Source organism: Amia ocellicauda, chromosome 16 (assembly GCF_036373705.1).
Source record: "Amia ocellicauda isolate fAmiCal2 chromosome 16, fAmiCal2.hap1, whole genome shotgun sequence".
NCBI classification, from domain to species: domain Eukaryota; kingdom Metazoa; phylum Chordata; class Actinopteri; order Amiiformes; family Amiidae; genus Amia; species Amia ocellicauda.
The window spans coordinates 10,156,790-10,170,916 of record NC_089865.1 but is presented as its reverse complement, the minus strand read 5'-3'; the positions used below and the strand labels follow the sequence as shown (position 1 = coordinate 10,170,916).

General features: G+C 38.1%; 1 protein-coding gene across 9 annotated transcripts in view; it reads right to left on the bottom strand.

Moving 5' to 3' along the window:
- pkp4 (plakophilin 4) overlaps positions 1-14,127 on the bottom strand; it is a 69,196-nt gene that overhangs the window by 42,564 nt on the left and 12,505 nt on the right. For 6 of the 9 annotated variants that reach the window (XM_066688466.1, XM_066688470.1, XM_066688471.1 and 3 more), the window contains exon 2: positions 3,676-3,809. In XM_066688466.1, coding sequence (XP_066544563.1) covers positions 3,676-3,804 — 129 coding nt within the window. In that variant the 5' untranslated portion in view covers positions 3,805-3,809. Of the gene's footprint in view, positions 1-2,411; positions 2,693-3,675; positions 3,810-10,233; positions 10,479-12,537; positions 12,595-14,127 lie in introns of those variants that run through there. The other 3 variants (XM_066688468.1, XM_066688467.1, XM_066688475.1) reach the window with 3 other exon arrangements.

Sequence of the window (14,127 nt, the reverse complement as noted above, 5' to 3'; positions counted from 1 at the left end):
CATCCTCCATTCTGCTCATCTGAATAATTCCCTGCAAGACCATTTCCCAAGTACTCCTCATGTTGAGCCTTTTCCCCTTGTATAGTGAGAGGAGAGCAATGTCTTGAGGCTCCATATGAACAACAATTGCTTCAAATGAGCCTCACACCAGGCTGAGCCCTTCCTTCTCCCGTCACGTCACATTCGCAGGAGATTATCTCCTCTCCTTCTGCCAGTCTCTGTAGTTACCATGTTCGCTTGCATTGCACTGCAGCTCTCACTGGACCTGTTTTTATTAATTTCTTCAAACATAATTGCTTTGAGCTTTGAGAAGAAGTGCACTATCAAAACTGAAATGTATGTGAATTCAGTTTATTCTCTTTCTAATGTGGAAAATAAAGATAACATGCAGAACAGAAAATGGCTTAAAATGGTCATTAAAGTTCTGAATTTCACCTATAGTACTGCAGCACATGCCAGTATATGGAGTTTTACCTCATTACTGCTAAACATTTTTAATTCTTACAGAAGAGGTAAAATTAAAAGGATTAGAAAAAGCGTTACTGTATTTTCTGAAGTAAAAGGACTTTGAAATCCCTGTTTTGAAATGATGGGGCCTAACCTGAACAATACAACAGACAAGCTAAAGTAGTACACATTACAAACTTCAGTATTAGACTAATGTGAAAGATATCCTGGAGGTCATTCTTCAGGTTTCGAAAACTGATTTTTCTTTTTCGCCTATAAACCAAGGGCACCTCAAAAAGAGTCATTTGCAGAAAGCTCCACTCTGGCAGGACTTTAAGGTCGACTCAAGGTAAGCCTCTCACAAGCAGAAGTGGAGGAAAGAAAGGTCCTATGCATGTCCCCAATTCGCACACAGGAAAAATGTGTGAATTCCTCAAGTGTTTTGGATTTGGACAAGGCAAATTAAGAAAGTCTAAACACTGGGAAGACGACTGGATATGAAATACTAATAATTAAGGAGAATAATAAATCTTCAGGTTTTAATTGCCATCTGCCATTTTCACAAGGATCTCTATGCAACATCACTTCTTCACTTTGAAACGCAACCTGATAGACGCAGACTGAAAACAATCTAGTGGGAATAAACAATACTGAAAAATATGAAGGGATGGCTGACTTTAAGGAATGGTTAAGAAGATGTTTCAGCACCCCTTAATATGCATGTGGAGGAAGTGAGAGGACTGAAATAGCAATCTCCCAGTTGAAAAAAGGACATGCTAGCAATGGTGCCGAATGAGCCAGGCTTGGCTAACCAAGTCAGTCGTCACTCAGACACACAAATATTGTTACAGCTAACTGCCAGGATGTCATTAAAATGTAACCAAGCACACAAACACTTCTGTCAATGTATTAATATCTCACAATTCCAATACTGGCTTCATGACTACAACCAATTTATTTTCCAAGGATGATTAAAAATATGAATCTTGCAAACTACCATAAACACTTTAATTTTCAGTTCCATAAAGTAAAAATTGTAAACCATTATTTAAATCAATGAGGAACTCATCAGGGAACTAAGCGTTCACATTTGTGAAGGAGGGACTGTAAAGATTGTCTGTGCAGCATTATTCTTTCATTTATACCATACTAAGACACTAAGCATTCCCATTACTCTTCACAAATGAAAAACAAAGGAAAGACAAAAGTAAATGCCCAGTACTTAAGAAAAGTGCTTCCTTTCAAATATTTAATTAATTTTTTTAAACTATTTGTCACGAACAGGGCACACACGATTCTATAATGCGTCATATTAATGAAGATCCTTAAACTGATTCCACGATCAACATTATCAGGACATTAGTTATTGTAAAATGTATAAACATAAGCAATTTTGCGCTTTTTCATTTATACAAATTCACTTTTAAAAAACAGTCAGGTTTCTATTCAAACTAGATACAAAATTATTCCTTTCAAGACAGTAAAAATGCTCATCATTACTCACTTACAAAAAAAACCTCATAACAATGGCCTGAAATTATGATAAGATTAGAATGGTCTAAAGGTATAATCTAAAACGGATGCTTCGAAGGAAGGCAATGAAAAGTGTCAATGAATTGTGCAGTGCTAATCTGGGCATATGATTTAACCGGTTCCTGGTCACAAGTGTATGAAAACCACTGTATTTTAATAATACAAAATAATATTATAATAATTAAGTTAAATAACCAAAAGCAATTCAAATTACATTTTTTGGTTTCTGTGGGGTGTCCAGCATAAAATGTATTAGAATACACAATCTCCAAAAAATTTGAAACATTAGAAACTACATTACAAAGAACAATATGAAATTATGTAACTTCTAGTTTAGATTTTCCACAAAACCAGACAAATGTTGCCAGAAACTAATAACCATCTTAATTCATTGTAATCTTTGCGCATTTTCTTCAAAAGCATTTACTCACCATGCCAGTACACATCATACATCCCTGAACCACAGACCAGCATGTTTACCCCAAAGAGATTATTTTTGTCTTTTTGCAATCAGAAAAGCAGGAAAGCCTCTGGAAAAAAATACTCCCATAGCAACACAAGTGACCTTCATGCTGCACTCTGCTTCCTCCAGTTTTATTATGTTTTTCTTTTTTTTAACACTCAACAGCAATTTAAACACAGACTGAGATTCATTTACAATCTCAAACACAAGAATTTCCTCTGAGGCATTTCTCCAGCCATCTTTTAAGTCTTACTACTGCTCCCTCCCTGACTAAACACTGAGCACTGGACCAGAACGTGGAGTTCATTTCCATGGAAGGAAGTTGCATCAACAGGTGTTCTCCAATGGAGCCGTCTTCCTGTTGACGTGAGTAAACAATGGGGGCTGGAGTATTCCAAGTCATGGCAAAGTGCCACAAAGGAAGGGTGTTGCAGCAGTTCTAGGGATATGACACTCTAATAGCTCTACTGAAGAAAATAAAAAAAAATATAAGACTATTTCCAATTAAATAGTTTTCAGATAAGTCACTTTGTATAATAAAATGAAAGTGCAGTACTACAGTAATGCAGTAGTCTTGGGAGAGAGACTGCATTCCTACATTTTGTTGCACCCATAAGTGAAATTAGTATTAAGTAGGCCCTACAAGGGAAAAAACGGATAGTAATACCACATCATATCTCAGACACTAATGCATCTATGATCCAAAACTGTGAAATGCAAGGCAGGCAAGGCAGAAACGTTTTTATTTTTATTTTTATGACAAGCTTGCTGGTAGAGTAGGGATCTCGTTAAATCAAAACTTCAGCTCACCTTTACACAAGCAAGAATGTGGTCAGATCTAGGCCAGGGGTTGGCAAATCCAGTCCTTGGGGGCTAGACTCCAGCAGGTTTTATAGGTAACTCAATTAGCCACTGATTAAGATCTGGAATAAAGCAGTGATTTGGCCTCTGATGTTTAGAACTACTTAACTAATTAAGAAATCAAGTCCTGGGGTGGAATAAAACCAGAAACCCCTTTAGCCATTAAACACTGGAATTGCCTGCCCCACGTCTAGTCAAAAAAAGATGCTATCAGGTATGCATTTGGTATTAGCTCCTGGAGGATGACTTGATGATGTTTATCTTCAATGCAGCCTGAGGTTAACATGTTAATATTCTATAGGACGTGTAGTTCCCTGCGCTCAGTTGTGGTCCCCTGTACGGAAGCTGGATGCTGCGGGTATGTGGCGTACCTGCTCTTTGACCGAGGCGAGGATGGTGGTTGCCGTGCTGTCCGTCTCCATGCCTGTGGTGGAGGATCCCTCCCGGGTGCCGAGCAGCAGCCCCTCCTCCGACACTGGGGTCTGCTCAGGAGCTGGCATGCCTCCTGCCAACACAACCAGCCACAATCTGTTAACTGCAGCACACAGCCACTCTGACACACACACAGCCCCGCAGGACTCCTCCACACACGCGTCTGTCAACAGAAGCAACTGTTCAGCAAAACAGAAAATGAGTTGATTTGGTAAAAGCAAAGCTCATTTCATTTAAATATGGCTTCAGGGCTACAACCATGTTAAGTAATGGTTTGTGCACTAACACGTACAGTACAACGGGCTATATACCTAAACCGCAACACACATTAGTACCACAGTTTTATTCACATTTTAAATATTTACACTTTAATTAAAGCATTAGGGCATAAAACATGTAAATTGCAGAAACATACAGGCTAATGGCAAAGATATAATGGAAAAAATTATAGTCTCGATCATTTTAAACAGTTCAAACTACAATTAGCTGATTTTCTTCTTTAGAAAGCCTGCTTTGCATATACTAAAGGCAGTGTCGCATTAAACAGCACAGCCTGGCGCTTTAATTTGTAATGGGTGCCCGAGGGAAACATCACTGCTCTGCTGACCTATCCGATTCTGCAGCTCAGCACAAGGCTATCCAAAACTCAAGTAAGCCCTCCGCCACACTAGATGCACTTAGCCGGCAATATTTCCTTCTGCTATGTGCTATAAACACTCTTGGATGTCCCCCTGTCACAGGACAGAATAAGTATCTCTCAGGTGCACATGAAGGTGTAAATAGCAATGCCACACAATGTTCACTTCTTCAGATTATGCAAGTAATTTTTCATAACCAGTTGTACCGTGTGGTTTATGCATTATTGATGCTATAGAACAATGCTCTTTGTATATGAATAGTATACTAGAAGATGACAGCAGTGTACGGGGAGAGCACAGTGTTGCACTGACACCAGTCAGCCCTATCAAGCTGCCAGTGAGAACTGAAATGCTACGTAGATCCTCCACACATTCAACATTAAACGTGACCCAGTAGCATTCACGAGAGTTCTCACCGCAGAGGCCACACATCTCAAGGTCACAAATTCTGCAATAGACCACATATTCGGAACAGCGGCATTCGAGATCCCCCTTCAGACATGGTGCTTGTATGGGAAACCATATCCGTCGACATCAAACCAGTACAAATAAAATTCAACAGTATTTTAGAAGCTTAAAGATGTCCATGATATTATTTATTTAAGAAGCTTCCTACCATACCTCAACACAAAGAGCATTACTACAGGAAACTATTTTTATACTGCAATTTACTTTTCCACTTCGGACTGGGTATTGGATGCTGCACAGGTAATGAACACTGTGGTCTTTTTTCACAGCACAAACTGAATAAAATGAATTTATTTCACAAGTGTCAATGACAAACATCTGAACAGAAGGCACACATTTTCCACAATAAAAGCATCAGTTATGCTGCGATGATATCCCATTGAAATCTCTCCAAGAATACACCCATTCAGTAACAGTAAATTGCACTAGTCTTATGCAGTACCCTCACCATACAGTACAGAGTTAGCCACACGATACACACTCACAAACAAAACCACAGATTATTCAACTTCAATTTCACTGGGAAAACTAAGGCCATTTGGCTTTCATTTACAGTACAATGGCACAATTACTACTTATCTGTGCCTGGTGAACTCATGCTCCTTTGCTTTGCTAAATAAATCATGTCACTTTATAAATCAAGCTTCTGTATTTCAGTAGCCAGAAGGGAATTTAAAAAAAAAAAAAAAAAAAAAACAGTACAGTATGCAAAAATACAATTATAGACCATTCACAACCCCAATAATGTGTGTATTTTTGTTTTGTGGAGTACAAGAAAAATCAAACCATTATTTTACTAAAGAGAAAGTCCTCAAACATGAATTCTTCTTTGAAGTCTCAGAAAACCCACAGGCTGTATTTACCATGCAAAGAAATCTGCTCTGCATTTTCAACAACTGCCTTTACAATATCAAACAAAACATTTCCCCTAACTGAGAAGCAACACTTCCAGCGCCATAGATACTTCTTAAATAAGGGCACGTACCTCAGTCTAGCCCTCCATGTTTTCTATCCATTTTACAACAATTCAGCTCTACATAGATGTCTTCTAATATCCACACACAAGAGCCAAGCAGTTCAGTTACAAAGGCGACCTAGCTGGTTCTCCAAGATTTCCCCCCTCTTTGTTTTCCTTTCCTTTTTGTCTTGTATACAAAGAAATTAACTGGATTGATTTGGTAAGAAGTCATACATACAGTGTTCTGAACAACCTGAAGGCTGTCTCCAGACTAACTTAGTACCATTACTGTAAGTACCCATGATGCAATTAAAAGCTGTCAAATGTAATCAGTCCTCTGTGTAGGCAGTAATTAGTGTGTGGAAGGTAGGCCTAATGCTTAAAGACATTCTGTATCGTAGGAATGGTAAAATATCTGAAGCCTCTTTAAGCTAGGATAAACTTTACAGTTAATATATCTTTAGTCAGGTAGTTCAACTATAGCTCAAGAAAGGCAAGTGCCTTCAAGACTGTTTAATGTGTACATTACTGGAGAGTAATTTGTTTTAGCAAAATCTGCAGATAGCTTGATTTAATGAAACGGGACTAAAAGTACATATTGCATACATCTAAACTAAATAGGATAGACCACATTCAAGGAATGAAGAGTACACACAAGTTGCTATAGTCTTCTCGTTTCTAAATCCATTACAATTGCCACTTGTTTACTCTCTTTCACAAGAACACACTTGACATTACTATTCAACCCAACATGCGGCTGCCTCTTCTATTTGCACTGGCAGGTCAGAGTGCAAACAGCATAGCTCTCATGTCAGATAGATAACGGACACCGCTTTCCCCAGTAACACCACGAACGTGGAATAGATCAACCAGTGACAATGATCGATGAGAAAGCAATGAGCCAAGAGTGCCGCAGCGAACTTCAGGCCACCTCAATCAGTTGTGCCAGGTCAAATGTATACTGCCCCCTATGAGCTTCACAAGTGGCTGATGAAATAGCCTCAATTCAAAACCAGCATTTTCTAGCTTATAAGACACATACTGCTCTCCTACAGAAGGTTTTTACCAGATGAGGCAACTGGATTTCTTAACTTTTCTTCATATTATTTTAAATATAGCATTATATAGGTAATGCAACATTTCCAACAGTCGTATCCACCATAGAGCCAACAACGAATCGGTCTTGTTTGTAGCCCAAAGTTCTAAGGAAGGGGAAACAAACCTGCCACCCCAACTCAGGCAGGCCAGTTCTAGCTGTCCAAGCTGTCTCGGCACATCACAGAATTCAAATCCAAATCCTCCAAGTCATTAAAAATCCCTAACATCTCTCAGTTTGCCAAGAAACAGCTGTGTTTGAACGCGCTCACCATGGGCCCACCCTGGCAGGCGCAGGGTCAGATGACTTCATCCCTCAGCTACTTGCTGGCTGCTCTTCCATGAAGGCCCAGTCATTAAGTACTCTTTTCTTAAAGGGCTATTTCAACTATTTGACCATTTCCCATTTTCTTTCAATGTTTGACTTAAAAATCTCCATGCATAGCACTACAGGAGCCTGTCCGCTGTACAACTTTTATAAAGCAAATCTTCATTAAGTACCGTACAGTTCAACAGTGATCTCTTTTTTACTCTGCAAGTTAAGAAGTGATTAATCACACTCTTTATCAATGCAACATGACTTGCCCTGAACAAATCGCAATGCTGATCATAAATCATTATGAATCAAGGGAAAGGGTTAAAACATGCAGGATCACTGCAGAGGTGTAGTGTAATTATTCCCTCTGTCACAGTGCACTTGCCCAGACACGCTAGAGACGTTCCATGTTTGACCCAGTGAACTAGGTATTAGCAAGGTTTTGACAGCTAGGATGCATTTCTGCCAGTAATATTGATAGTATTGAGTTTCTTGCACTTACTAAAGCTCTTTATATTACACAATTAAAGGACATAAAACCTTACTGTAAAATATTACATATCCAATGTTCTAGATTTCAGCAGTAACCCTTGCTCAGAGGACAGCTTGACCAAGCAAAAATGTGTCGTAGCTCACCCTACAATGGATGTGAAATACAATGAAGAAATGACAAGCCAATAAAGCTACAGAGCAAGAGAAATTGTTGACTTGCATTGCATGCTGATGAAAGTCTTCCAGTAGCACTTTGTCTAGATACAGTAACACTACTGGTTAGATCGGCCAAACAATAATCAGTCCTACGGGATTCAAGAGAGTCTTTGTCTGCAGTATAGCCATTTCAAAGTTTAACAAGGTCCTAAATGTGATATAAAATAGTAATGAATAGCACAGCAAGTTCTGACAGCACACTCCAACTCCAGCTGAAAGAGAAACAATACTTAACCCTAAGCCCTAGAGCAGCAACAAAACCAGGCATTTGGTTTACAAGGGGCTCTGTTTTTCTTCATGCCTAAAGCCAACAAATGGTTTAACAGCTCTCCAGCTGACAAATTAATCTGAAGACAGTCTCTATCATAACTTAGGGAAGGCATGTTTACCACCAGAACCTGTGGCTTTGAAAGCTTGTCAGGACTGACTAATCAAACAGCTGAAGACACACAGACCTCGGAGTCCATTAGTGTTGGTTTTTATAATTAAAAAGTGGGTATCCTGCTCAGCTAACCGAAAGTTGTCAGTACCATGTACTGTGGTCAGAAGGGCAGTAAACAAACACGTCACGAAAACAACTTAACAAGCAATAGAATAGTCGAGACCCGTTTTATTTTTTTTATTTTTTTTATTTCTGGATCCAAAGTGATTGACAATTAACTTGGATGAGTTTATCCTGGAAACTTCTACCAGCATTAGATTGAAAAGAAGAAAGAGGAGCAGTTTAACTAGACTTTCAGTTTCCAGTCAGCAACAGTCCACACCACAAATAGCAGTCACAGAATCCATTGAAGCCATCTGAAGGAATTAAGTCAATATGATAAGACAGATTCATTTTATATGAGAAATGCATTAAGACTGAGGTATGTAAGGAAAAATGAAATAATTTAGAGGAATGCAGACTGATCAGAACTCAATGCCAGAGGTAGAGGCTCTGAAAGCTGTTAAAGGGTACACGTACTGTCTATTTTTGCAAACAGACGTAAACACCAAAGTTATGACAGTCAAGGTTTAAGTGTTTGCTCTGCACTTCTCACGACCCTATCCACAACTTAACCAGCCACTTGCCAGAATCCCCAGCCTGCTATAAAATATATAATTAGGACTAGGACGTAGGGTCTAATGTATTAAAGTCTACAAGCTAACATTTTTTCATACGATGTTTACTTATTTAAAAGTTAAGTCATACCTCTATCTTTTTAACAACAACAATATCGTCCTTTAGCGTTTAATCCAAAACCTGACTTTGTAGATGGGAAATCCTTTTGCAATTTAGCTCTTCACACACATCCATGTACATCCATCCATGTACTGTCAGCAACATCTTCATTTCTCCAGGATTCACACAGACAAGCTGGAACCCAATGGAAGACCATTGTTTACTCACACTTCAGCAGCGTGCTAAATTAAACGGTTATACTGTAGCTACCAGTGAGGTGAAAACAAAGGTAGTAAAGTAATGCCATTTACGAGAAAAGCAATTCCTCCACACCATTGCTCCTAGCAGCTTCATTATGTTTGCCCAGAACCCAGTGGCTCTACTTTAATTGCTTCTCTCAAAGAATGTATTGACTTTTTGATATAAAAGGTGATATTTTGTGCCCACAGATTCTTTTCAAACTTTGCTGATCACAATCCATACAATATTAAAAAAAAGACATAGGAAGAATATTCAAGCACCACCCTGTTATAGTAGAAATATGTTATTCAAATATTGGCCTTTAAAGACTGCTTGCCAAAAAGTGAATACTCATTTATTAGGGCTACATCTCAAATTACATAAATGGAAAGGCACAGAGGAAATTTATAAAGAGCAGAAATAAAGTATTTTAGCTGTACAATGGACCAGACCCAAAACTACAGTAGGCAGGCTATAAACATGTTTGATGCAATCCTAAACTTTATTTGCAGAATAAACAGAACAATTATTTGCTGCTAGTTGTTCTTGTGTAGAGAAGTAAGTGATTTAGTTTATTTTAAATCTCTATCACAGTCTTATATCCTTCTTCATCTAAAGCTATCCTTTAAGAGGACTTTTTAAAAATAAATAAATGCAGCTCCACCTTGCAAGGTATACTCTTTCATGGTGGAAAACAAAGCTATTATGAGATCTTCTGCAAATGTTTGAGTTTCAGTAAATCTTGACAGCTGAAAGTGTTTTACTTTCAGTTTGACACACCCTGGGGCTCAGGAATGTTTCCAGACAGTCCTGGGTGTAGTGTAACTTTTTCAAAAAACAAAACTTTATGATACAACAATCCCAGATCTGGATCCAACAGTTAAACAGTATAAACACAATGGTAAAATAACATACCTTTACACTAGAGGATTCCTGTGCAAAATCTCAGTTCAACGGTTTAAAGAAAGAGAGAAAATGCAGTCCTGTGCTTTAGTTTCATGCTAATTCCGCTGAGTGGTTGATCTCGCATTACGTGAAGAGATACTTTGTCAGTTCCGCTGCAGTCTGCACCTTGTACCCGAGCATAAAGTGTCTGTGTGTGTAAATCTCAATACATCAGTCATTGTACACATAAGGATGGGCCCAACAACGTGTAAAAGAGGAAGCAGAGTCATGTGTGACACATAGGAATTCTCAAATCTCTTGCAGCTAGTCCAAGCATAGAGCCCCCTGTCCCGCACCTCCAATGAACACTGGCCTCACCCATAACCACGGAGTTGTGAAACACAGGGAAAATCACAAGGTGTTCCCTGAAAAATTGATTGTGAAAATGTTAGCTGGAGCGGAGACAAGGTGGGCGTGTTTTAAAAGTCCACTTTTTCTTGGCTTAAGCTGGATTTACTGATTTCATTGCAAATCCTTTCCATTAAATTCTTGTTCAACCTGAAATTATAATCTGACTTTAGCATCCACAGGCACTGACAGAGCACAGCAGCACTATCACTATGGATATTTCTGTCCAGCAAGACTGCCTGATTAATATTGCTATTCTCTCTTTATTGCAAACCATGGATGAGTAAAGACCTCATTTGTCTTGTTCCGTGAAGGAATAATGGTGACCTAGCTTTATCATTATTGTGCTTTCATTGTAAAGTACCTATGGAAAGTGTACACCTTTCCATTTTTTCACCTTTTGTTGCCTGGTAGTAAAATGCATACAAAAATAATACAAAAAAAATCTATTACATCCAACCCCACAACTTCCATTGAAAATAAGCTGGGACAAAGTTGTTGAAAGGCACAGATCAACCCAACAGTATATAATTATGCTTCCTTATACATTGATAGAATACCTATGCCCCCTCCCTTTAGCACATACCTAGGATTTCACTGCATCACATCTGCACTCTTTGACCTATGATGTATGCTTTGTATAGTAATTGTGTCATTCTTAAACTGTACATTGTATTGATTAGACTACTGCACTTTTGCAATACTTGTGTAAACTGTAAGTCACCCTGGATAAGGCTGTCTGCCAATAAATATTTATTTATTTATTTATTTATTTATTTATTTATTTATTTATTTAAAGACCACCACATCCCTACAGCATCATGTTCTGGGGATGTTTCTCATCAGCAGGAAATTGTCAGGATAGAAGAGAAAATGCATGGAGGAAAGTACAGAAAAGTCCTTGAGGATAACCTACTGCACACTACAAGAAACGTGCAACTGGGACAGAAGTTCACTTTCAGCATGAACAATGACCCGAAGCACACAGCCAAATCTACATTGGAGGCGCTAAGGCACATAAAGGTAAATGTCCTTGAGTGGCTCTGTCAGAGCCCTGACCTTAATCCAATTAAAAAACAAATTTGAAAAAAAAAATATAATTTAAAATGCATGCAACTCTGAGGCACTCACAACAAAGTGTAAAAAAAAAGTTCAAGTGGGTGCAGACATTCTATAGGCATTGTATATCATTTTAGATTAATAATGGTCTTTACAATAACAGGCAAAACTGTATGCTGAAGAAATGTTTAAATCGATGCAGGTTTAAATTGCAGACATTTCTTTAGAATAATGGTTGAGTATCCAGACCTTTTTATACCCAGAAGAAAAGCTGATATAAAATTGATTGTGAAATGTTCTCAAAGTAGCAAAATACACTGCATGAAAAGGTGCAAGATGACTAGAACAAAGTATACAATAACTGAATGAAAAAAAAATAAAGGGTTTAATTCCTGTACTCTGCTATAAAAGCCAACTATCATATAGTTGCACAAAAAAAAAAAAATCTAATTCTTGTCAATATACCCATACTGACTGATTATACCTGGAGATGAACTGGCTATCAAATGATCAATCAACCTTGTAAGAATAGCATTAGCTTAGCTTAGCAGGATGTCCATTCATCAATAGGGAACACTTGTAAGTTCATTATGCTGGATTTAAGGATAACAAGGATGACAGCAGCAACAATTAAAGTCAAGTGCTTTTTCCTGCTCATTAGCAAGTTTCCCTTTCAATGTGGAACACTGTATTAAGTCATACTTTTCGACTTCTCATTAAAACAAAAACATTGTTATTCTGCCAATACTGACTATGCAGCTTCTGGTCACAAATTTGAATGTTTTGATAATGCTGCAGAGATTCCTGCATCTTCTACCTAATTAAACAGGGCCTCAGCTAAAGCTTTGGGAAAATAAACAAACCAACCTTCATGTATGCGTGGGTTTGTGCCTTCCTAGGGCTGATTTTCTTTTTGTGAATTCCTGGAGGGTGCCTGTCATGTTCTCTTTCAATCAGCATCTACAGAATTAACACTGCAAAACCATTCCTGCTGCAATCTGTGTAAAAGGGAAAGATGACTTCTTCCCCCCCACACACAGTTAATGTCAAGTCACAGAACAAAATCAGTTCCTGCAACAAAGTCATGGAAACACTTCTCTAGACTCAGTACTGCCCTTTGACACCTTCAGGGGGGGGAATAAACATCCTGTTTATCTGTATTATGGTTGTAGATTTTGAATGCAGTGCTACTTTGATGTGGGAAAACTGTTCACACCTCTTTAGCTGATAGTATGTGAAAACCACAGATATGGCTGCAAAATCGCAACTCTAATCCCCAGCAGTTTTAGCACAAAAGGAATGGTTTTCACAGCTGAAAAATGCTCATATGTAGCACAGACCACTGTTTGTAATGGTGAAGGGAGAGGTAGCCTAAGCAAAAAAAAAAAAAAAAAAAAAGACTTTTTTTACAGAAAAGCACAAATCTGTGAAACCATAGAACAACAAAGATATATTTTCAGTGTCAGTTGAAACATAATAAAAACAGATCAGAGAAAGCATTCAACTAAGGAAATCTATGTATTCAGGCATGACCTGTGACCCTGGGATAGAAGAAATCTTGATTTTTGCATCTACCAACACTCACAAAAACATCACGAATATCAAAGCAAGCGATCATTATATAGGATTAATTAATAAACTTAGCATAAATGTTAACAACAGCATATGCATGGGGGGACCTCTTTCCCTGTTGGCAGTTCCTTATTTCCCCCCAGATAGATTCTTCAAAAACTGAATATTGTTTGACAAACCATATGATACCATGAATTATGGCCAATTCAGACATAGCCTCAAGACTCCCTAGATATTACAGTGTAATAAACCTTGTACACTATAAAGGGAAATGAAGGATAATTGATTGTTTTACAATACAGTACTTGGGGCATGTCCTAAGGTGTTGACATTGAGGGAAGGGGGTTGTGGAAGCCAGTCCTGTCCCCTAGAGCAGCTTTACTCATCTCCCTGCACTTTCCAGGGTGGTCAGAGAAAATAAATAAATCCATTTAATGGGAAATCTAATGGACACTGCTACACAAAGGAGGAAAGTGTTAGGGGTGATAATAGAAAATGTCTTGCATTATCCTGAGGGAATGATTACCCTGAAGAAGTATAGTGTTTAATAAGGTATGTTGTATAGAAATACTGTACAGTTATTTTATTTGCTGAAAGCTTCTTCTAATCAGGGGACAAGAAGAGGTCTTAAACCAAAAGATTAAAATATAAAAAACAAGAAAGAAAATGACAGGAAATATTTAAATTAGCAATAATTCCAACCTGTAAGCCTGTACTGTATACAGTTTACCCACTATGTTTCTGCAACTCATTAACACACCAAACATGTACACAGCATTTGTGTTATCTTTAATTAATGTGTCCCCAACTGTCTTAAAATAAACAAGCCTGTTTGATTTACATTATAAGATTATTATTTTTTCGCTGCTGAAACGTTTTCGGGCA